This window comes from Gracilinanus agilis, chromosome 3 (genome assembly GCF_016433145.1).
Source record: "Gracilinanus agilis isolate LMUSP501 chromosome 3, AgileGrace, whole genome shotgun sequence".
NCBI lineage: Eukaryota > Metazoa > Chordata > Mammalia > Didelphimorphia > Didelphidae > Gracilinanus > Gracilinanus agilis.
In genome coordinates, this window is record NC_058132.1 from 515,121,130 (window position 1) to 515,142,989 (window position 21,860).

General features: G+C 38.7%; 1 protein-coding gene across 3 annotated transcripts in view; it reads left to right on the forward strand.

Annotated features, from left to right (window-relative positions):
• The first annotated feature begins 7,554 nt into the window (after positions 1-7,554).
• Positions 7,555-21,860, forward strand: part of EFNB2 (ephrin B2) — a 54,558-nt gene continuing 40,252 nt past the window's right edge. For all 3 annotated transcript variants that reach the window (XM_044670537.1, XM_044670539.1, XM_044670538.1), the window contains exon 1: positions 7,555-7,949. In XM_044670537.1, the coding sequence (XP_044526472.1) occupies positions 7,828-7,949 (122 nt within the window). In that variant the 5' untranslated portion in view covers positions 7,555-7,827. The remainder of the gene's footprint in view (positions 7,950-21,860) is intronic.

The following is a 21,860-nucleotide window of genomic DNA, read 5'->3' on the forward strand; positions in this document are numbered from 1 at the left end:
CCCCCATGGTTGATGTGTATTTCCACTGGTTTTAACATGTGTCATTGATCAAGACCTATTTCCAAATTGTTGATCATTGCATTGGTGTGTTAGTTTCGAGTCTACATCTCCAATCATGTCCGCCTCAACCCATGTGTTTTTCTTCTGTTTCCACTCCTGCAGTTCTTCCTCTGAATGTGGGTAGCGTTCTTTTCCATAAATCCCTCAGAATTGTCCTGTGTCATTGCATTGCTGCTAGTACAGAAGTCCATTACATTCGATTTTACCACACTGTATTGGTCTCTGTGTACAATGTTCTTTTGGCTCTGCTCCTTTCACTCTGCATCAATTCCTGGAGGTCTTTCCAGTTCACATGGAATTCCTCCAGTTTGTTATTCCTTTGAGCACAATAGTATTCCATCACCAGCATATACCACAATTTGTTCAGCCATTCCCCAATTGAAGGGCATACCCTCACTAAATATTGTTTTGATGTCTTTCGTGCAGTTATGTTTATCTTTTATATGGATGGTTTAAGTGACATATTAGAATGTTAGAATACTGACATCTAAACAATTGCTATTGTATCAAAAACTGTTCGATGTGGAATGGACGAGAAGAAAGAAGATGACCCTACTCTTCTAAGCAACTGGTGTTTATATTAGATTTAGAGTGGATATAATTATATTATGTAAAATACCTTAACCCTAGCTTTAATGATTTGTCATCATGCCCTTTTTATTACTAGGCAACACTATATTTAAACACATGGAATAGTTATTATTAGTACAAATTCTCATATAAAACAAAGTAGCTCATTTATAAAATCATGGCCCATTAGAGTTAGAATGAGATAAGATACTGCTGCTATATAAAAGTAATGGTTATTTTACATTGCCCTGGCTTCTTCAAATTAAGTAAATTATAGTAGAGAATGAGGAACCAGCATGTACCTATAGTCTTTTTGGTTTTGTTTTTAAATTTACTTTGGTGCTTGCAAATGACTGAAGTGATAAAGAACTTAAGATAAAGACATTGTTGGTCATCGAACTTGAAGACCTTTTGTATATAGAAAGGTCGTTTAATTTTCTGGCCATAGAATTCACTCCATTGAGAAATAAGTTTTGCTGTGTTTGGCATTCCCATAAAAGATGACTAGATAAAAGTCCTGACTTTTTAAGTTTTATTTTCTTTTGAGTCTTTACATTGTCATTTGAGGAAGCTTGGTAGAGCCTCCTTGAGAATATACCTATCTATACTATCAACTTCTTTCAAGGAGTTAAATTAAGCCAAATTTAACATTGTTAAACATTTGACCACATTGAAGTAAAAGCTGACAAGTTAGCACATCTGGAGTAAAAAGTTAAATTACAAGTATTTCAAATGAAAATGTGACCTTTGTGACCACTAACAAGCACTAAATGTAATAAAACATTTTTATCTGCAAGGTTTTTAAAAGCAGGTTATGTAATGTTTTAAGAAAATTCAATATAGAAAAACTGAATTGGGGAAATAGCAGAATAGTAGGTACTTTTATTTTTATTTAAAAAGCTTTCACCACAGGATCTCTAATCCATTTTAAAGTTGTTTTGCCAAAACTTTGATTTAAATAATATTGAGTAATGAGATTTATATAGCACTCATGTTTCATATGAGCCTCACATCAGACTTATAAGTATTATGTTTATCATTTTTTCAGCCATAAGTGAATTACAAGTCACAGCTAATAAGTGTGGGAGACTCAGTTCAAATCTGTCTGTCTTGATGTGAGTTCAGCACTTTGTGCCATATTATTAACCTAGAATAAGATGGGTTCCTTGCTCCCAATGAGGTTTGCAATTTAGTAAAATTATATGTGCTACAAATTAGAATATGTTAACATTTCTCATTTTAAAGTATCTAAAAGTTTCTCTGAACATATTTGAAAGGTATTCTAAGAATCAACCTCAAAGAAAAGCAGCAATCAGTAAAATGATTACCCATGGTCAAAAAGCAGGGTATTCATATTGAATCCCAACCAAATCTAAATCCAATTCTAGTCCTTTTTCTCCTCTACCACAATGCCTCTCCAGTACATATATTGGGGGTGTTAAAAGTCCTTTAGAAAGTTTAGGGAGGGGGCAGCAATGTGTCTCAGGGATTATGAGCCAATAGAGATGAGAGATCTTGGGTTCAAAATTGGCCAATTGTGACACTGTCAACCCTATTTGCTTAGAGCTTTTTGTCTTGGAACCAATACAAAATATAGAATCTACGATGGAAAATAAGGCTTTTTTTTTAAGTTCATGGGAAGTTGTTGAAATATTTTAAATATTTAGCTTATTGAAGTAAAATATTTTTCCAGCTTTTATCAGAGGCAACCTGCTTGGGAGGGAATTGGAGCTGTACATTGTGAATTTGCTTCGAGATTCAAAAATGACATGACATCCAATGATACATGTAGTAAACATGTAAATCATTCTACTTGGATTCTTTGAAAGTTTTTTTTTAAGTTTTTATTTTTGAATATTTTCCCAGTTACATATTTCATGTTCTTTCCCTCTCCCCCAAACCCCCATAACCTTCCTAAGCCAACACATACTTCCACTGGGTTTTATATGTATCATTGATCAAGACCCAATTCTATATTATTGATAGTTGGGACTAGAGTTATCGTTTATTGTCTATATCCCCATGAGCCCATGTGTTCAAGCAGTTGTTTTTCTTCTGTTTCTCCTCCCACAGTTCTTTCTCTGAATGTGACTAGTTTTCTCTCATAAGTCCCTCAGCCTTGCTTTGGATTCTTGCAGTGCTGCTAGTAGAGAAGTCTATTATGTCTGATTATACCACAGTATATCAGTTTTTGTGTACTTGAAAGTTTTTTTTAAAAAGAACTTGTAAACTTAGTGGGGGAGAGGGAATTCTTAAAGTGGAATTTGAAAAATTATTATGGCTGCTTGGTGGAATGAATAGAGAGCTAGTCTTGAAGTTGGGAAGAATTGACTTAAGTTCTATCTCTGATGACTAACTGGCTTCTGTGACCTTGATCAAGTCACTGAACCTCGTGGTGTTCAAGGCAGTTTTTTTTTTTTTAAACCCTTGTACTTCGGTGTATTGTCTCATAGGTGGCAGATTGGTAAGGGTGGGCAATGGGGGTCAAGTGACTTGCCCAGGGTCACACAGCTGGGAAGTGGCTGAGACCGGGTTTGAACCTAGGACCTCCTGTCTCTAGGCCTGACTCTCACTCCACTGAGCTACCCAGCTGCCCCTTCAAGGCAGTTTTTAAGAAACTTTCGGAGAAGTGTTGCCTGTTGGGCAGGAGTTTCAAGTCTGGTTTACACAGCCAAGTTTGTTTTAAATCTTGTATGGTGAAAGGTTATGTTTCTTAAGTAGACAGATTATCATTCCCCCCACAAAAAATACTCTTCTCTGGTCCAAATCTGCTTGTCATTTCCATCCCCCATCATCCCTTTCCAAACAAAGCTTCAAATTTTCTGAAATTCTCAAAACCTGGCATGAATTGTTCCTTTAGTAAGATTCAAGCTAGTCTTCCCTTTGCTTTCCTAAACTTCTTGAATTTGTTCTGGAAAAGCAAGCATTATAGAAAACATGATGGATTAAAGCAAACTAGCAAAACAAAAATTTCTTAATGCATCTTTCAGGGCTACTTTTCTGATCTATATACTTTATTTCTATTTCCATCTATCTGGAAATACCTAAAATATTTTTAAAAGGATACCTCACTTCTGGCATGACATTCAAAGTTGTAAATATGAGTAAAGAATTAATGAAATCAATCCGCGCAGGGTTGTACTATTAAGAATTAAGTGTTCATTTTTTAGAACCAACATTAAGACCTGGGAGTTTTGTGCATTCATATTCTTAACTATAATGCAGTTCAGGAATCATTCCTTATCCCATTTATGCAATTCACAACCTTCCATTCACAGTCACCAAAGTATTTTTGAGCACTTAATTATGCACTAGGCACTATGAAGCAGTGAAGTTACCCTAAAGAGAAAGACAGTGTCTTGTAAAATATGCCCATCCTTTAAATTTTTAAAAGGTGAGAGAAGGAATGTTAGAAGACAATTCATCAAGGTAGTGGAATAATTTGCTTTTGGATATTAAGACATTCGATTTACTAAAATTTTTATTTTTAGAAATAAAGTAATTTTAGAAATATAGATCTCATTTCCTCTCTGCAAAACTAGGATGTACAGAGCTGAGGTCACACCTCACAACTTACGAAACTGCTTGATAACTGTCACACCTCACAACTTACGAAACGGTGCTTGATAACTTTCACAAACAAATTTGCACTATGATTGGGAAGTGCTGGCCATTTCAGTCTGAATCTTAAAAAGTTAAATCGGACTGACTTATCAGATTTCAAGTGAATTCCTAAAACATTAAAACCTATAAACAAGAACTATTTCCTCCGTTGCCACTGAGAGGTTATTTTTTTTTAAAAGTTTTATCTAACCTGAATAAAATGAACAGTTGTCTCTTTTCCAAGATTACCTCGCAAAATCTAGCTGTTAACGCCAAACAATTGCACCAGATCTGAGCCCCCCTTATATATTAAATGAGTAGACGGAAACATTTCAGTTCTTTACGATCAGGAGAGGTTTGAAGCACTATTAGACTGAAAGTAATGAATCATCGCCAGTATTTAAATTTAAAGAATTTTGTTTTACTTTTTGTTTTCATTTTCTAAACTCCGAATTAAAATGTCCACTTATAAGAAAAGTGATACTTCTTTGTGATACTTTTTAAGTTAAGGGAAAGGAATGTTTTGCTTATCTCCTGTTTAGTGTTTTATTGGAGGAGGTGTAGAAAAAGATTCTCTTTCTATCTACAAAGTATCAAAACAAGATTTTACTACTACTTTTTCCCTATGAAATAAGGTGACAAATAGGAAAACCAATAAGCAATAAAGTTAGGGTCTTATTTGTGCCATTAAAAGTCTTTGGGCTATCTCAGTTCTGTGCATAGTATGTTACCCTCTTTAAAAAGCTTTTTATAGACCTCTAGCGTATAATATTTGTTCAGTCTTTTAAAAAATTAGATCAATGGATCATTCCAAACTCACTTTGATTGTCTTATTCTTTCCATATGCGTTTCGCTGGCAAACTCGCTTTAAAATACTTTCGACTTTCTGCCGGGACTGGATTCCACCGAGTTTACAAGCCCTTGGTAGGTAGGTGGACGGACAAGTCTCTTACTCCCTAAACTACAAGAAAGTGAGAAGTGGCCGCAAGTGGGCGCTGTGGCTCCGTGGAAATGAGCTAAAGTGGTTGAGGGAGCGTCCTGGACCCCAGTAGTGTTTCAAAAGTCGGCTCCCTGCAAACGCATTTACTAGGAATAAAAGCCACGAAGTATTTCCTGTCACCTCTTCACCTGGATCCTTTCTATCTCTATTAATAAGTATTTCGACTGTACTTATTTATCTCTCACTTCCTCTCGGTTAAATTTCCTGGTGGCCACTTCTGGGAAAATGTTAGTCTCACTCACATAGAGAAGCTAATCAAGGCGAACGCAAATACAGGTTTTCATTTGCCGAGAAAAGTTACACTGTTGTTTTCCCAAGAAAAGTGAGGAGTTGGAAGAGAGAGAAAAAACGCCCACAAGAAATGTGTGGAGGGGAGAAAGTGGCACTGACAGACAAGGGAGAGCGAGGAAATTCACACCCAAGCTGAGAGCCCTTAATTATCTACTGCATATCCAGGCGCCACATCCTTTTGAAGTTGCTCTGCATTTCCATGCCCTGTTTACTTAGGAAGGCCCCTAGCTAATTGTTTTGTAACAAAATAAATTTTGAAACCCATTATTAAGAGTCGTCGTGGGAAATATTGGAGAGAGCCAAGTAACAATGGAAGAGAAAAGGTGCCTGGGTGAATTTAGGAAATTTCTGTGTACCTAGGGAAAAGATACTTACGAAGAACAATTCGTCATAAATTATTTTCTCAGTTGCCTAAGATTTCACTTTCTGATATTGCCTACATACACAAAAGTTACACAGAAAATTCTACAGGAAAGAAAACATGTCAGACTTCTAGGATGGTTTCATTTTGAGGTTGGGACGGATAAGAAAAACCCTGGGTTGTGGGAAGCAGAGCAAAGAGAGATTAAGAAAGGGTAATAATAATCCCTTTACTGTGTGGTTCTTTTCAGTCGTATAGTATTTTAGTACTGACTGTCTCTGTCTCTGTCTCTGTCTCTGTCTCTGTCTCTGTCGCTTCCTCCCGCCCTTTCTCCTCTCTCTTCCCCGTCCCCTCTTCACCCTTTCCTCTTCTTTCTTCTCCTTTCCCGCTCCATCTCCTCTCAGTATTTCTCCCGAATCATATACGAGTCGGAAGAAAAATGCCAGGGTATCTTTATGGTTGAAACCATTGAAACTGTGTTGCGTGAATATAAATATCACTGGGGATGCTTTCTTTCCCATTGGCTTCCATCGGTAGTATTGTAGTCCAGTTTATTAACGCGACGACTGGGGATGCGGTGCTTGGGGGCGTGGGAGTGGGGGTGGGGGATTTACCTGTCAGACATCGGCAAGCCCCACCCAGAGATCGAATGTCGGCTGCTGGAGGTGTGTGATGGACGCGGGCGCCATCCAACCAGAACCCAGCTTTCAGACAGCAGCCCTATGAGCTTCGCTTGAAGGGGCGGATGGGCTGAGTTTATATTGCTATGACAGCGATCTGGAAGCGGTTACTTTCCTTCACTGAAGACTCGGAGCAGTAGCGAGTTTAGAGCCTGAAGGAGTGTGGAGGAAGAGGCTGCTGCTGCTCGCACTAGTTCTCTTGCATATAGGCGCACACACAAAGCCACACAGGCACAGGCGCACACATACACGCACATACATACATATATGCATGCACCAGGCAAGCAAGAGCAGGGGCTGGAGTAGCGGCGGCAGCAGCAGCAGCGGCGGCGGCGGCGGCGGGGGCAGCAAGTAAAACCCACACCCAAAAGCAAAGGAAAGCTCTTTTCTTCCTTTTTCTTTTTCTTTTCCCTGACACTGTTTGCTGGTCCACGGCACCGCAGGTCCTGATCGCAAGCCTAAGGAGAAAGAACCGCGGGGAGATTTTGATGTGATTTGAAGGTCCTCCCGCACGCCACCTCCCCCCTATTTTCTCCGTCCTCTTCAGCAGAGTCAGCGAAGCCCGCTCCCGGGGAGAGAAATGGAATCTTGCAAATGTGGCTTTAATGGACTTCGGGCGCTGATCCTCCCCCTGGATTTATAGACCGAAGCTGCCTTTCTCAAGAGCCCTGCAACTACCCGGGCCGGTTCTCTTGGGATTACACCGTGCAAGCTTGGCTGGGGGTGGGTGGGACGGAAAATTGAAGACGACGAGACGCCTTTCAGAAGGTTTTACCTATTTTTTTTGTGGGTCCGGTCACTCGCGCGCTCTTCGGCTTTTGTTATTATTTTTTTAATTTTCCTTTTTTTACCTTCAAAGATCAAACGCCGTGAATGTGCCCGGGCACACTGGATCCCCACGGGAGTTTGTCGTTTGAGTTGCATCTTGCGCTGTATTCCGGAGCCCCGAGATAGCAGGCGGGCGGCGGGGGGTGGGGGGGGGACTCAAAAAAGAGTTTTTGCTTTGGGGGTAGCTGGATTCTGGAATCGTACGTTTGGAGGAGCGCTCGAAGGTCTACTGTAACTCAAATGACTCAGTAAATTGGCTTGCAGCAATCACCAAGTGCACAGATCATTATTCTTTGCTTAGGTTTTTATTTTTTTATTATTTTTTTTAATCGAAAGAATTGGAGATACGGGCGCTATACTTGGTCCTATTCAGGTACGGAAATCCCGAGGAGTTGGGAAAGGCTTCACGAAAAGGGACTTGGAGCGGCTCGAGTATGGCTGTGAGGAGGGACTCCGTTTGGAAGTACTGTTGGGGAATTTTGATGGTTTTATTCAGGACTGCAATTTCCAGATCGATAGTTTTAGAACCGATATATTGGAATTCCTCGAACTCCAAGTAAGTTTCATTCGCCCCTATATGATCCTTTTCCCTTTCTCCTTCCATCCTCTCGCACCCTTGCTCTCTCCTCTTTTGCTGGCTCCTGTATTTCTATCGGTGTCAACATCCTAAAAACGGAATTCGAGATTAAAAGCGCACTTTTCCCCTCGCCAGTGGTACTGAGATCCACAGGGGTTGGTGCGATATTCTCAAGTGCTTTCTCTCAAAGGAAGGTGCCACGGCAGTCACTGCATCCGCCGTCTCGGATCACGTCTTCTTTTTATTAATGTAGCCACTGAGCCTTAACCCTTTCTCCTCTCCCCGCCCCCAACCTTCCTACTTTAGTCACTTTTCACTAGAGGAGACTCCCTGCTCTGGTTTTAGAGCCCTCTGCTAGAGCAGCGGCATCCCCTAGCTTCTGGGCCAAAAAAAAAAAAAAAAAACCTTTTCCTCCTCCCATCCCCCAAAGGAAAGCAAAGAAAGCGTTCTCCGGTGCTAAAAGCCTTCGGTTTCATCTTTCACTCCACTGAAGGGTGTCAGATTATCAATACCTGATCCACAATTCTTTAAGTGGGGTTGGGGAGGAGGGGGGAGAACCCTGGCCACAACAAATGTTATGCCCTGGAGAGGTGGGAGCTGGGGATGGGGACTGGGAGTAAGGCTGCGGAAGAGCAGGAAAGGTTTCTTTTATCCATAGGAATTGATTTGGTTGCAAGGTGGGATTGAAATAAAGAAGTATAATAGCTGGATTTATGTGCGTGTGTGAAGGGATGGTGCTGATGAGAGAAGGAAAAAGATCAAGAAATCCTCAGGCTTTAACAAACAAAAACCCCATTTGATTCCCACCCCCCATCTCTAAGAGTATATACATCTCACAGGCAACCCTGCACTACCTCATCTGGACAGCCATCCGGGGGCAATACTAACCAAGGGGATTACAAACGGCTACTACTGCGAATCCAAATATAGAACTAGGGCGGCGAACTTTTTTCTCCCTCCCACCCTCACCCCGATCCCTCTTCCTCCAGGGAAATCGAATTTTAAATTGCACATACGCTTAGGGCCCGTTCTGTGCTACTCTTCATTAATAAGCCGTAGAAGAGAGCTATATGGACGCATAATAGCGGGTTCTTTATTCAAAGAGTCCTTCTCAAAGCAAAAGGTTTACATACGTTTGCACCCTGAATATTCGAATATTGAGATACAAGGAAATCAGATGTTCTGGAAAGGATTCCTTTGTGATGACGGTTTCCTTAGTCAGAAGGTGCAATGTTCAGATGTGTTATGTTTCGATAAGAACTCAATGTAGGTTGTACTTACTAAATCTAAACTAAACAAAGTTTTGTTTAGAGAGAGGGTGTTTTTATGACGTCTTCCTCCTTTACCACCACCTCCCTCCTAACCTTCGAACCCTATCCACTTCTATTTCTAGGCTACTAGAAAGAAAGATCTTTTAGTTTTGGTGAGGGGGGTATTACAATAAATTGAGGCTTAAAGGAAACACATTTTCAAGAATAGAGGCCATAACCACTAAGGTAAATGTATTTACATATAATTATTTACCTATAAGTTCCATATTATATACTAAACCATTTTATTGTTGAGTATCACTTCCTGCTGCAGTAAAACTTTATTTTATTGAATCCCAGCATAAAAACAAGTAAAGGGAAGCCTATGATAAAGTGATGTAGACTCATTTTTGAATCAGAGAACTGTGTAGTACCAGTCACATCTGTGAAGTCTAATCCAAGTCTAAAGCAAGTTTGGATTAGATTTAGGAATGTAAGAAGTGGCAGACTAATTTAGAAACGGATTTCCCAACTAAAAATTTTATGTTCTAATCTTTTAAAAAATTTATCATAGATTTCTGTGATCATATTCACGAATATTAAGATGGTGTGTTCACCAAAATAGTTACTTAAGTATTCTCTATTCAAAAGGTGTCAAAATTGATTTTAGCAACTTTCAAAAACCTTTAGTGCCACTAGAAAATATTTTGAACATTACCGTTCAGAGTTTAGAAGTTTAGCATAAGGATTCAGTTCATTCTACCTGCCTGGACATTCTTTTTAAAAGAAACACACATATTTAGAAAGTAGTGATTAAGAATCCTATTACCTCCAAAATATAGTGTGCCAGTTGAATTCTTGAGAGTGTAAAACCTTAATAGGTACAAGGAACAGGGTGTACTGGGAGGCCTGTAGTGGCTGAGAATAGTTGTACATAACTGCACTGGAGGAATGAGTGTCTTTTGGAGCCAGTGAGCAGTTTATTCCTACAGAGGTCACTCTTCCAATGTGTAATGCTCTCAGCAGGCTGGACCTCTTCTCTACCCTGCCTGGTTAGGCTGCCCTTACTTCTCACTTTCACTAATAGGCTCTTCTTAGGTGTTGATTTTTCCTTTCATGATGGAAACGTTTTTATTTAACCCTTATTAGAATATATTTACATTCCTCTGACTTAAGGTTTTGCATTAGCACTTTTTCAGTCCTTGTGTTTTGGAATATGGAAAGGTCCCACTTAAAAAAAAAAAAGGATGCAGATGATAATATTTATTACTTTTCCAACGAACACTATAGAAACATATTCTTTTCATTTATGTAACTGTGTACTGGTGTGGAATGGGTGATCCACCGAAAGATAACCACTATTGTGAAGAAGCACACTATTAAAATTGGACTTTTTCTGTTATTGCTGAGCTCATTGATTTATAGGCTACTTGGAGGCTTCTACTTTCAAGAGGCTGGCATTACTGATATTGCTATTGGTGTGCTTGTTCCACTTTTCCAGAGGACAATTTCTTTCTAATTCTTGTCACAATTGTTTGCCTGGAGGATCCTGAATAATTTCTCCCTTGGAAAAGGTCATCCTCACAGAAAATATAGAGGAATGCTAACTTGAGAAATTAGATTTTTTTTTCCCTTTTGGCCAGCTAAGCTCCAAATAGGATGATGTTAAAGGACCCCTTCCCTTTTTTAGCCTTATTGTAATAACTGCAGCCCCTTAGTGTCAGGCAGTTTATTTTGGAAGTTGAATATCTCCAATGAAGTTTCAAGTGGCAAATCTAGTATTATAGGGAAGTAGTCAAAAAACATTGAAATTGAACGTCTCAAGTTAATATTAAGTGTGCCATCATGCATTTGTTCTGGAACATATATAAATACAATCAGTTTTGTTTAGTTTAGAGGTCATCTTTTATAGCAGGTGGTTGGCATAGGGAGCATGCAGCAGCTGTTTGAACACAGGGTCCAGAAAATCCTTTGCAAATTCACCGTCTCCATAGCTACTTTCATCACCCTATCTCCCCCAAATCCCAGGACATTCAGGAATTAATGAAAAGGAATGTCGCATAATGAAACATAGTAACTACCCTGTAAAATTATATATAAATTGCATTGCTACCTTTTATAGTCAACTTAGGTAAATGGTAGCATTTGAGGCTATTAAGTCTTCCTTTGGGGGAAATTCAAGAATGAATGTGGAAGCACAGCTTCTATTACTTCATTGACATGCCTAAATCAAGGGTTATTTCTACCACCACCACCACACCCCAAGTGCAAGGTTTTTATTCAAATAAAATGTATACCCTAGTTCTATTCTCCAAATTCGCTTGCTTCGCAGGAAGCACCACTGCCTTCATATTACCTTTCAGAATAAATTGTATTGACTTTATTGATGATTTTGGTCAAATGTTGCAGCAGGCCAGTTATCAGGGGGGGAAAAGTGTTTCTTGTGTCTGAGGTTGTGATTCCTTGCACACCACATGTCAGGTTAACAAAGCATTTTTCTTCCTCCATGGTATCTTTCTCTACATCATGCTCTATTCCTGCTATTGATTGACTCAAGAAAAACAAAGAGTGGCTGAATAATTGGCAGATAACCTATAATACATGGACTCTGCTAGAGTCTACCTCTGAATAAATACTAACATGTCAGAGATTGATAAACTCAAACTACAATGGAGAGTCTTGTTTAAACAGTCTATTCAGTGGCATATATAAGCCAGCCTGCCCCCCCCCTACACACACACCCCACTATTGTATCCGAAATTCTTATTTTTGTAAGTAAACAAATGCACATTCACTGCTGATTGAATAGCCCCTTGAACTGTGCTCTGCAGTTTGCGTTTGGGTTAATCTTGTCGGTTTTAATATAGAGTGAAAAAAAAAAAAGGACAAAGCACCAGGGGTGGGAATTGTTCCTTGCTTTCACATCCACATTCCTCGAATCTTGTCAGGATGATAAACTGTAGGTAATGGACAGTCGTCGTTTCATGGGACAACTGAGCCAACTGGAGCACAAAGAACTTGCTAAAGCGATATCTTACAGCATGTAGGGTTGCCTTCTTTTCAGGGGAGAATTTATTTGGGAATCCTGTGTCTTGGGACAGCACTTTTTAACCTCGAGCCATTACAACTTCAAGCTTCAAAAATAGGAGCTAGAGGTTAAACTGACTGGTTAAGCACTTGGTTCTAAATCTTCTACAAAGCCAGGCTGTTGACACTTGCCATGCTAATGCAAAGAAATTCCAAATAGCGCCTCCAACCCTAATAAGTATTCCTGACACCTATTCTAAAACGGTATTAGCGCAGGTGAATTAGCAAGAGACATCCAGAGCAGCTAGAGCAGAATTTTGGAATGGTTTCCTTTGGCCTTGCACAAGCAGGATGGACTGTAGGATAATTGGCAAATTATTTTTAGTAATTATCCAAAAGCCTCTTATCTGTAAACTTGACTAAGGCCAAGCAGTTGGCCAGTGGAGTAATTACCTTTCCACTGGCATTGCAAGGAAGTGATGAAATCTTTTTTTTTTTTTTTTCCACCTCGCCCCTCCGCTAATATATTTTAGTGAGCTCATTGGGGCTCAGTGTGACACATAACTTAGAGTTACCTTTACACAGAACATTCACCTGATGAGAAACCATTTGAAATCCCTGGATGACTGCAGTGATGAGTCACAGGAATGGGAGTGGTAAGGAAAAGGGAGTCCATGTGATAGGCCCTAATAACTTTTTTCTTAAAGTTTTTTTTTTAAAGAAAACTTTTATTCTTAAAATTCTTAATTGCAAATTGGGGGGGGGGAGTGGTCTTCTGAGAAAAATCGTGATTAAAATGGCCTTCATGTGTGGCTAATCTCTGCCTTCCTTTGCTGCTGACATAAAGAACCAGTTTTTCAGGTCACTTATCATACATCTACATAGATTTGCTTATGAGCTCACCCTTTGTGGAGCCTTGTGGAGACTTAAATGGGAGTGTTCAACTGTTTAAAATATTTTGATTAAAATATGCAGAACCCATAGAACTATAAGCTTCTAGGCAGGACTTAATTCTTTCAGGGAAGAGGTTTTTTTTTTTTTTTTTTTTTTTTTTTTTTTTTTTTTGGGGAGAAATTAAAAAGAGATGGCATATATGAAAAGCAAAGAAGGAAGGATGGCAAATGGGACAGCGTTAGAACAGCTTGGAAAAACTCCTGTGGCTTCATTGTCTCTATAAAGCCAGAGAATACAAAGACATAAGCAATTCAGCCCTTCTCCCATGATGGAAAATGTAAACCGTTGACACGGCTCCCCTGTTTAACTTGTTTAATTCTCATTTTAAATTCAGTACTATACCAGCCGTGTGAACTCTGAAGATTTCTTTAGTAATCCATTTTGTAGTTCCGAATCAAAAACAAAGTGAAAGGGTCTGACACAATTTGCTTTTATTTTTAGGCAAATCAACCCTGGTCATAGTTAATAAGGGGATTACAACCCAGACTAGGTCTTTACAGATGTAATGTAAATCAAGGGCAGAGTATAAAGAAACTGATCCCTTTTGATTGAAGTATGGTAAAAAGGCATAGAGAAACTAGCAGCAGTAATCTGATTGTATGGCAATAAAACCACCATTTTCTGTCTTTCAGATAAAAATAATGTGGTAAATCCATGCAGTTCATAAGATGTAAAGGCAGATAAAGAGTGATGCCATGGCAACATATAGATTAGCTTGATGTTAAAAATGACATGTCTCTGAAAAGGGTGTAGAAACTAAGGTCCTTGCTCGAGGCTGTTAGGTATTATGTGAGAACTGCACAGAACTTGGAAACTAGGATTAGAAAGTATGAAAGGCCTACTTGTGGCCTGGGATGGTTAAAGAAGTGAAGAAAAGCTGCTCAGTTCTTGCTCATTGGTGGTGTATAATATGGTAAAGGTAGATTTCATTTACTGCCCTTTTTTCCCTTCCTCCCCCCCTCCTTCCCCTCCCCACTTTTTGGGGGAGATTTGGGCTGATTAAAACTTCAGATCACTGCAGTTGTTAGGCTCTGGAAGATTTTCCTTTTTAACTCCTGGCCTAACAGCAGCAGCCATTCTGTAGGATTAGCTGCACTCTGAGTTTGTTTCCTTAATCTATTTGGGCTTCAGGCAGGGACATGCTGGGAAGGAACAGAGACCAGAGGGGATAGGTAGGGCTGGGGTTATCTGAAAAGAAAACAGAGACCTTTTGATTTCAGCCATCTTTCAGACTGGTCTCACTCTCACACTGCATGGGAGAGGCAAAGATAAACATTACACATTGTCCCTCTCCCTCTGCAAGATAATTCTTCTGCCATTTTTGCATTTCCCACCCTACCAAAAAGAAAAGGGGGGAAATCCAGTTTTAATTCAAATTAGAAGTAAATCCAATATGCCAAAAGTGACAGGGCTAATCCAGGTGATATTTTACTTCTGAAATGTCAAAATCAATCTTTGAGTTAAGAAAGAGAGGCTGTACTTGACTTTGTGAAGATTTCATAAGAAACTATTTTAATGGTCTGTGGCTTTGAAAGTAAGAAAAGACCCAACATACTTTTCTACATAGAGCTTTTATTGCACCTGTCCTGAACAGCCTTGTAAAGATATTGATCTTTTCTTTTTTTGTCCTCCACACTTACCATCTTAGTCATTAAAAACAAAAACAAAAACAAAAACAAACACGCCATTGAACTTATCATTAGGTACCATGTAGAGCTAACATCCTATAGGAACAAGCCCCAAAGGAAATATTTGCTTTATTGTCTGTCATTTTGTGCTGCTAGGAAAAATCTTACCATTACTTTGAGTAAGCCTATACTCTTAAACACTGAGAAAACACTGAAGGTTACAACAGCCAAAGTGTATCTTGAGGGAGGAAGGGAGGGAATTTCAGATGCGTTGGACAAAAGTGGAATTCAGTGGTCTATTCTTGGAGGCGACAGTCATGGCAGTTTTCTAAGTTTCTACACTTGGCCTATGAAGGTCTTCAAAAGAGCTTAACTAGATCCTTAATTTTCTATCCAAGTTTTTAACCTCAAAAATCTCATCCCTACATCTGAATCGCTGACAGTCGTATTTGTTCTTTTGTAGAATTTAAGGGTTTTGTAGAATTTAAGGTTTGTTTTTTTTTTTCCTTTCTTATTTTGTTTCTGGGATCTGTTTTTGGTTTTACGAAATGTCACACAAGCAAATAGACCAGAGTGCTGATGCATTTACCTACTTGCCTAATTTAACCTTCAGTAACCTATATCAAAAGATTTTTTTTTTCACTTATCCAGACTCTGCTAAGCCAAGGGATACCCTCTTCTAATTTACAGGCTGGTCACATCCAAGCACCTTGCATTCTGCATTTGACAATGATTGCTAATGGGCCATTCAACTAAAGTATTTGCTTGTTAACAGGGAACAGAGCATGATAAATGTCCAGCAAGCTTGCGGCCTCCTTCAGCTTTTCAAATGCAGACTGGTGCATATTTATGGCAGGCAAATGACAAAAGAAGTAGCTGAATTACTCTGGCCTTATGCTTTCAGTTAGAACTAGGGTTAAAGTGATTAAAGAAATGATGCAAAAAGCAACCTCATTTGTTTGCTTACCATTATCCACCATTTAGCTTTCCAACCTACTTGCCATGACACATTTCAGAAATATTATAGATAAGGATAGTATATCTATCTGGCAAACCATAGGAAAGAATAGGTGATCATTTAGGAAATATTCTCCCTGCACTGAATGCCAGGTAGGCCTATTTATGTAGGTCCTACAGAGAATCAGCAGTAGGTTCTATACTATCAAAATAGTGTTCTTTTTTATATATAAATTGAAGCGTATACTTAGCGTCTGGAGAATTTTGCCCTTGGTGAATGCATTCATGCTGATTTCAAATAAAAACACATAATACGAAAAAGTCCCATTATGAAAAACAAGTCTGTCTTGCTCTCTGTAGTTTTCTAAACAAATATGATGGGGAAAATGGCAATAATGAAGTGCTAATTAGTTTGCTGTTTCCATTCTCCAAAGTACCAAATATGTGGATTTCCAAAGTAGTAAGTGGCAGGTCCACATCATGAGTGCTCTAAGTGAATGAATACCTGGTAGGTGTCCTGCACCATTTTGATTTGAAAGCCCATCATTGTATTTCGGTACTACAGAACCTTTCTATTTTCTCTTTCTAATTAAAACAATCCCCCACATTCTCCCTTTGCTTTAATTCTGTGGCAGCCAATTTTAATTAGAGGTTGTGCCACATTCCTCCAGTTCTCACTAGCCAGGTCTGTATTAGACCTGAGGCATTTTATCTATGGACTTCAGACAAATCCTTCTCACACACCCACTTTTGCCTCTGTTGCCCAGATTTATAGAATTTTTCAAATGTGAGCTGTAAAGGGAATGTCAGTACAACTTCTTCATTTAATAGAATAGAGGAAACTGAGACCCCAAAGCTCTTATTGTGGTAGGAGAAGCACAGGATTTGGAATCAGCATTCCTTACTCATTGTATGGCACTTAGCAAATCATTCAACTCTGACTCTGTTTCCTTGTCTGTAAAATAGAAATAATAATACTTGCACTACATACCAAAAGGGACTATTGAGAAGATCAAATAATATATCAAAAGGGCTTGGAAACTCTTTAAGCCTTACACGAAAGAATTATTATGAATGAATAAATTAATAAAGCATTTATTAAGTGCTATCTGCAAGATACTCTGCTAAGTGCTGGGCATTTGGGCATATAAATAGAAAAATCAGATCGTTAATGTGCTCATGGAGCTCACAGTCTGATAGGGGAAACTACAAGAAGGGAAGGTTTCAGCTGCAAGTCAGACAGAAATGCCCCGTGGTCCTAAGGGTACAGAAGCAAAGCAGATAGTAATTTTTTTTTTATTAATGTCATTTCCACCGATAAATTCTCAGTTTCTGCTGCTGAACCATTTGAGTGGGCTGTGAGGGCTGGGCTGGAAGCAGAAGTGGTGGTCTGGGGTGGGGGTGGGGGGCACTGTCACTCGCAGGGCTCCTGTACTTGTTGGTGGCAGTTGGTCAGCACTGGTGATGAAAAGGTGAGCCCCTTCCCCACCATGACTTTTCCCCTCAATGATGGTTGTAGGGGCAGGGCTGGAAGCAGTTAGCTTGTTAGCATCATTAATCATCATCATCATCATCATCATCATCAATTTTTATAAATGACTGGCCCGAAGTCACAGGATTAGAAAGTTCAGACATCTTGACTCCTAGTCCCATGTTCTCTGCACTAAACCATGCCATTTATCTGCATATTTGAGATTAAGATCAATAGGTATGGGGAGTGGGGAAAGGAATATGAGTAAATGATTATATAGGCAGAATCTCTCCTGTGTTTTCCAATTCAGTAACTCTGGGGAGAGTTCGACCTAAAAAGGACTTTCTCTTATGCTAATGTTTCATTGCTATCATAGGCTCCTGGAAACTCATAATATAATTCCCAGAATGCATTTTCCCGCAGAAAGTATTATAAATGATTTTGGGGGAAGGGAGGTAATTGAAATAGTGATATTAGTGCTATGTTACAAGTACATTATGCATTAAATATATTGGGGACTCTCCTGGGAACCCCCTCAATTTATGCTATGTTTTTATGTGAAAATATGGGCTTAATTCCAAACAAATGTGAAAAGGCAATGTTCAGAAGATTGCTCATTATGTATTGGGAATTTTTATAAATGCCAAATTTATTTCTAGAGATCTAATTTTTATCCTAATGCTTCTAAAGGGATAGCCAATTACTTTACTCTCTGATTCTTAAAGGAAACTTTGTAAGCGTGGGACAACCTAGCTCTTACTATTCTTCTTGGTTATAGACTAGTAGACTAAAGCACTGGACTCGGAGTGAGAAAGAAGAGGGTTCAAATCCTACCTTATACACTTGCTATCTATATGACTTAGGGCAAGTCTCTTAGCCTCAGTGTGCCTCAGTTTTCTCTGTAAAATGAGGGGGCTGGGCTTGATGGCTTTCTAAAGTCCCTTCCAGTTTAAATCTATGATTCTACAAATGAATGTCATTTATAGGTAGATGCTACTTAACAATTTCAAGGATCTATGATTTGAGCTTTCAGGCTATTCAGTGACTCACATTACAGCCTCTATGACTAAAGAAATAGATGATTAGCAGCCTAGAGGACAGAAAGTTAGACTTGGAGGCAGGGAGATCTGGGTTTGAATCTAACCCTAAATATTAGCTCTATGACCCTGGGCAAAACACTTTAGGTCTCTGAAGCTCTGTTTCTTTCTCTGTAGAATGGAAATTATAATAGCACCTACCTCACAAGGTTGTTATAAAGATCAGATGAAGTGATATGTAAAGTGCTTTGCTAACCTTAGAACCCTTTATAATTACAAGTAATTATTATTATTATTATTATTAAGTTCAAAAGTTGCTATATCTGAAAATTTAATTCCCCTGGGGCTAATTTGTAAGGAGTCCCCTCTCCAGACTTCCATAGGCTGCAACTCAAGAGATGGTCATACACTCATACTTGAAACCTTTCTTACTTGCTAAACCACCATAATTTGTGTTTCACCACAACTTAGCCTCCAGAAGCACAATGTCATTTCCATAACACAGTGAGGCACCAAAGTAGTAAATTAGTGGAGGGTCATGGGTAAATATGAGGAGTAAGAAAAAAGAAAAAACCCAGGAGAGGCAAGTGAAAAAATTAGCATATTTTAACCCGAACATAGGCTCTGCAGTTAAATGTGTATTATTTATTGTCCATAAACTTATTGCTCTGCTATTTTATATTCTTAGATTCTAGCCATCAGGAAAACTGCAGTAGAAAAAAATTCATTTAACACTAAGCTAGAAATACATGGACAAAAACAATCCCTGCTTTCAAAGAACTTATATTCTTTTGGGTGATTGAACTTACACTCTTATGAAGGAGGATGAGTGGAGGGGAAAGGATTTTTGTAGAAGGAAGGGGAAGGGAATAAGTATTTGTATAGTATCTATTGTGTGCCAGACACTGTACAAAGCTATGCAGGTGCTGTTGTTATCCTCAAACAGGTTAAGAGACTTGCCCAGGGTCACAGAGCTAGTAAATGTCTTGAGTTGGGATTTGAATTCAGATCTTCCTGACTCCAGACCTAGGGATCTATACACTTTGACATCTAGCTGCTTCTAGAAGGTGCTTTGTGTAAGTCGTGCTTTGAAGGAAGGTGGGACAGAGAAAAGGAAATTTAGAGATGGCCTTAACCCCACTGAATATTGTTCATTGGATCTGTGGAAACATTAAAGGCAAAATAAAGTTTGGATCTAGGGAGTAGTTAGTTCCATATAAACAGCATTAGAAATTATTGAGAATGTTAGAGCTTGGGAACTTAACTGTGGGATTTGCTTCTAATGCATTAATAGTATTTCAAAACGATGCTAGTCAGAGCAAATTTATTCCTGCATATGCGAAGAAAATAAGACCTGGCAAAGTTGATTACATAACATTTAGAGCTGGAAGGGACATTAGAGATGTTCTCACATCCTTTCATTTCCACTATGAGAAAACTGAGGCTCAGGGGGTAAAGGGATTGATTTCCCCACGGTCACCCAATAAGTAAGTGACAGAGACAGGATTTGAACCGAGCTTTTCTGACTCCAAATCCAACGTTCCTTCCACCATACCACAGGACATTAATGTAGCTTTTATAAGACATAAGACATAAAGAAGCTACTTAAAGTAGCTTCCATGACTGGTTTCCTTAGTGTATCTGAAATGAATGACCAAGCTGTGTCATGTTCTAATTCACCTTCCTATAAGGATGAATGCTAAGTGAATACCTCATTCTTTTTCACTGTAAAATCACCTAATCTGTTATATGGAAATTTAGACTTTGGGAATGGAAAATGTAGTTAATTTCTACTTCATTGACCCTCTTGTTTAGAAAACCCATTCAACCAATATCCACTGAGACTTTCCTATGTTGTTTGCTGATTGTAACTCAGTCAATCTTAATTTTTTTTGCGGTTAAAACACTGATCAAAACAATAGTTACAAGGTAGATAGAATTTCTTTGTTGCTTTGTTATTAATCATATTAAATGTTATTTTATTCATAAAGAATTATTTATGATCTATACTAATTTCTAAATGGTTTCTAATGACTAACATAACAAGGCTATGCTTAATAAACCAGATTACTAGTTACTAGTCCTTTTCAGGGTAACTATCCATGTATTACAATCTACACTAGTAATACACTTTTTATATGTCACTCTTTTGTCTAATAAAAGATATCGGTTTCACGAATTCCTCATTTGATCAGTTCTTTGAGGGAAAAAAAAGAGGTCAGAGCAGCAATGAGTTTGGTGGGTTAGGGGCTGGGATAGTATAAAGGCTAAGAGGATCTTATGACATCTTTTTAAAAATCTAGTCACAATTAAATGCCATTTTATTTTGGATTTTGGGATCTTTGCCAGCTTCCAGCTTGTCAGAGCTGAGAAGACTCAAATCAAGTCCAGGCCTATTTCCACAGCAAACTGGAATCCTGGCTTCTTGCCTGTAGATTCATTCAATGTACCCCATCTGGCTTTTGATGTTCTGCAAGTTTGAAGCAGTTTGTTTAAGGAAGCTATGCAGTGAATCCTGGTGAACCTATCTGTCTTCGTATATCGCTGTAATTTGGAGTCTGTAATGGTGCATCCTTTTGAATTTGCATTTTCACTGGTGCATGCCATCTGTTTACCTATTGACTGAGCAGCGGAGGGTCTCTCTACCTGATTGGATAAAAAGTACAGAGTTGGAGTTAGGAACATCTTGACTCCTTTTGGGGCCCTGAAGCCCAACTGCATTCAATGTCTACACTTCACTTGCTTTCTTCATGTTCAATTAACTTCAGTTTAGTTCAATAGCAGCCTGTTTTAATCACTCCACATCACTTAACATTTTTTTTTTTTGGTCAAGGTAATTGTAGGCTGCTCAGGGTGGTTAAGTGAGAGAAAAACTATGTTGGCCACAAAATTGCTTTGTAGCACATATCATATTTTTCAAGGGCATATATTTAGTAGAAAATATGTATTTAACCATGAATTGATTACCCAAAGTAAGGTCATAGACTTGGGGCCTGGAAGAGTGCTAGAGAGGAAAAAGGAGCAAGCATTTTTTAAATCTCTATTATATGCCAGGAACCAAATTAAGCACTTTAAAGATATTATCTCATTTGACCCTAAAGGCTCTCTGGTTTAGCCCTATCCCATTTGTAGATGAGGAAATTGAGGGGAAAGAGTTAAAGGGAACAGAGAGTATGTCAAAATAGGAGATTTGAAGCTAGATCCTATGACTTTGTATCTTGGACTCTTCCACTGTTCTATTAACTTATTCTTTTTAATGGATAACATATTATCTTGAAGACTGTGTGTGTGTGTGTGTGTGTATGCATATATATATATATATGTATATATATTATAACTTTTTCTTCCTACTTTCAGGGAGTAAATGGCTGTTATAAACCTTTAGATAACTTCCATGAATTTACTAAAAAGGAAAAAATATCATTCTTGTCATGTTTGCGTATAAAGCAACAATGCCACTGACCTAAGACAGGACAAAGACAGAGAGAGAAAAAGTGAGAGGGAGTGAGAGGGAGTGAGGGGGAGAGAGAGAGAGAGAGAGAGAGAGAGAGAGAGAGAGAGAGAGA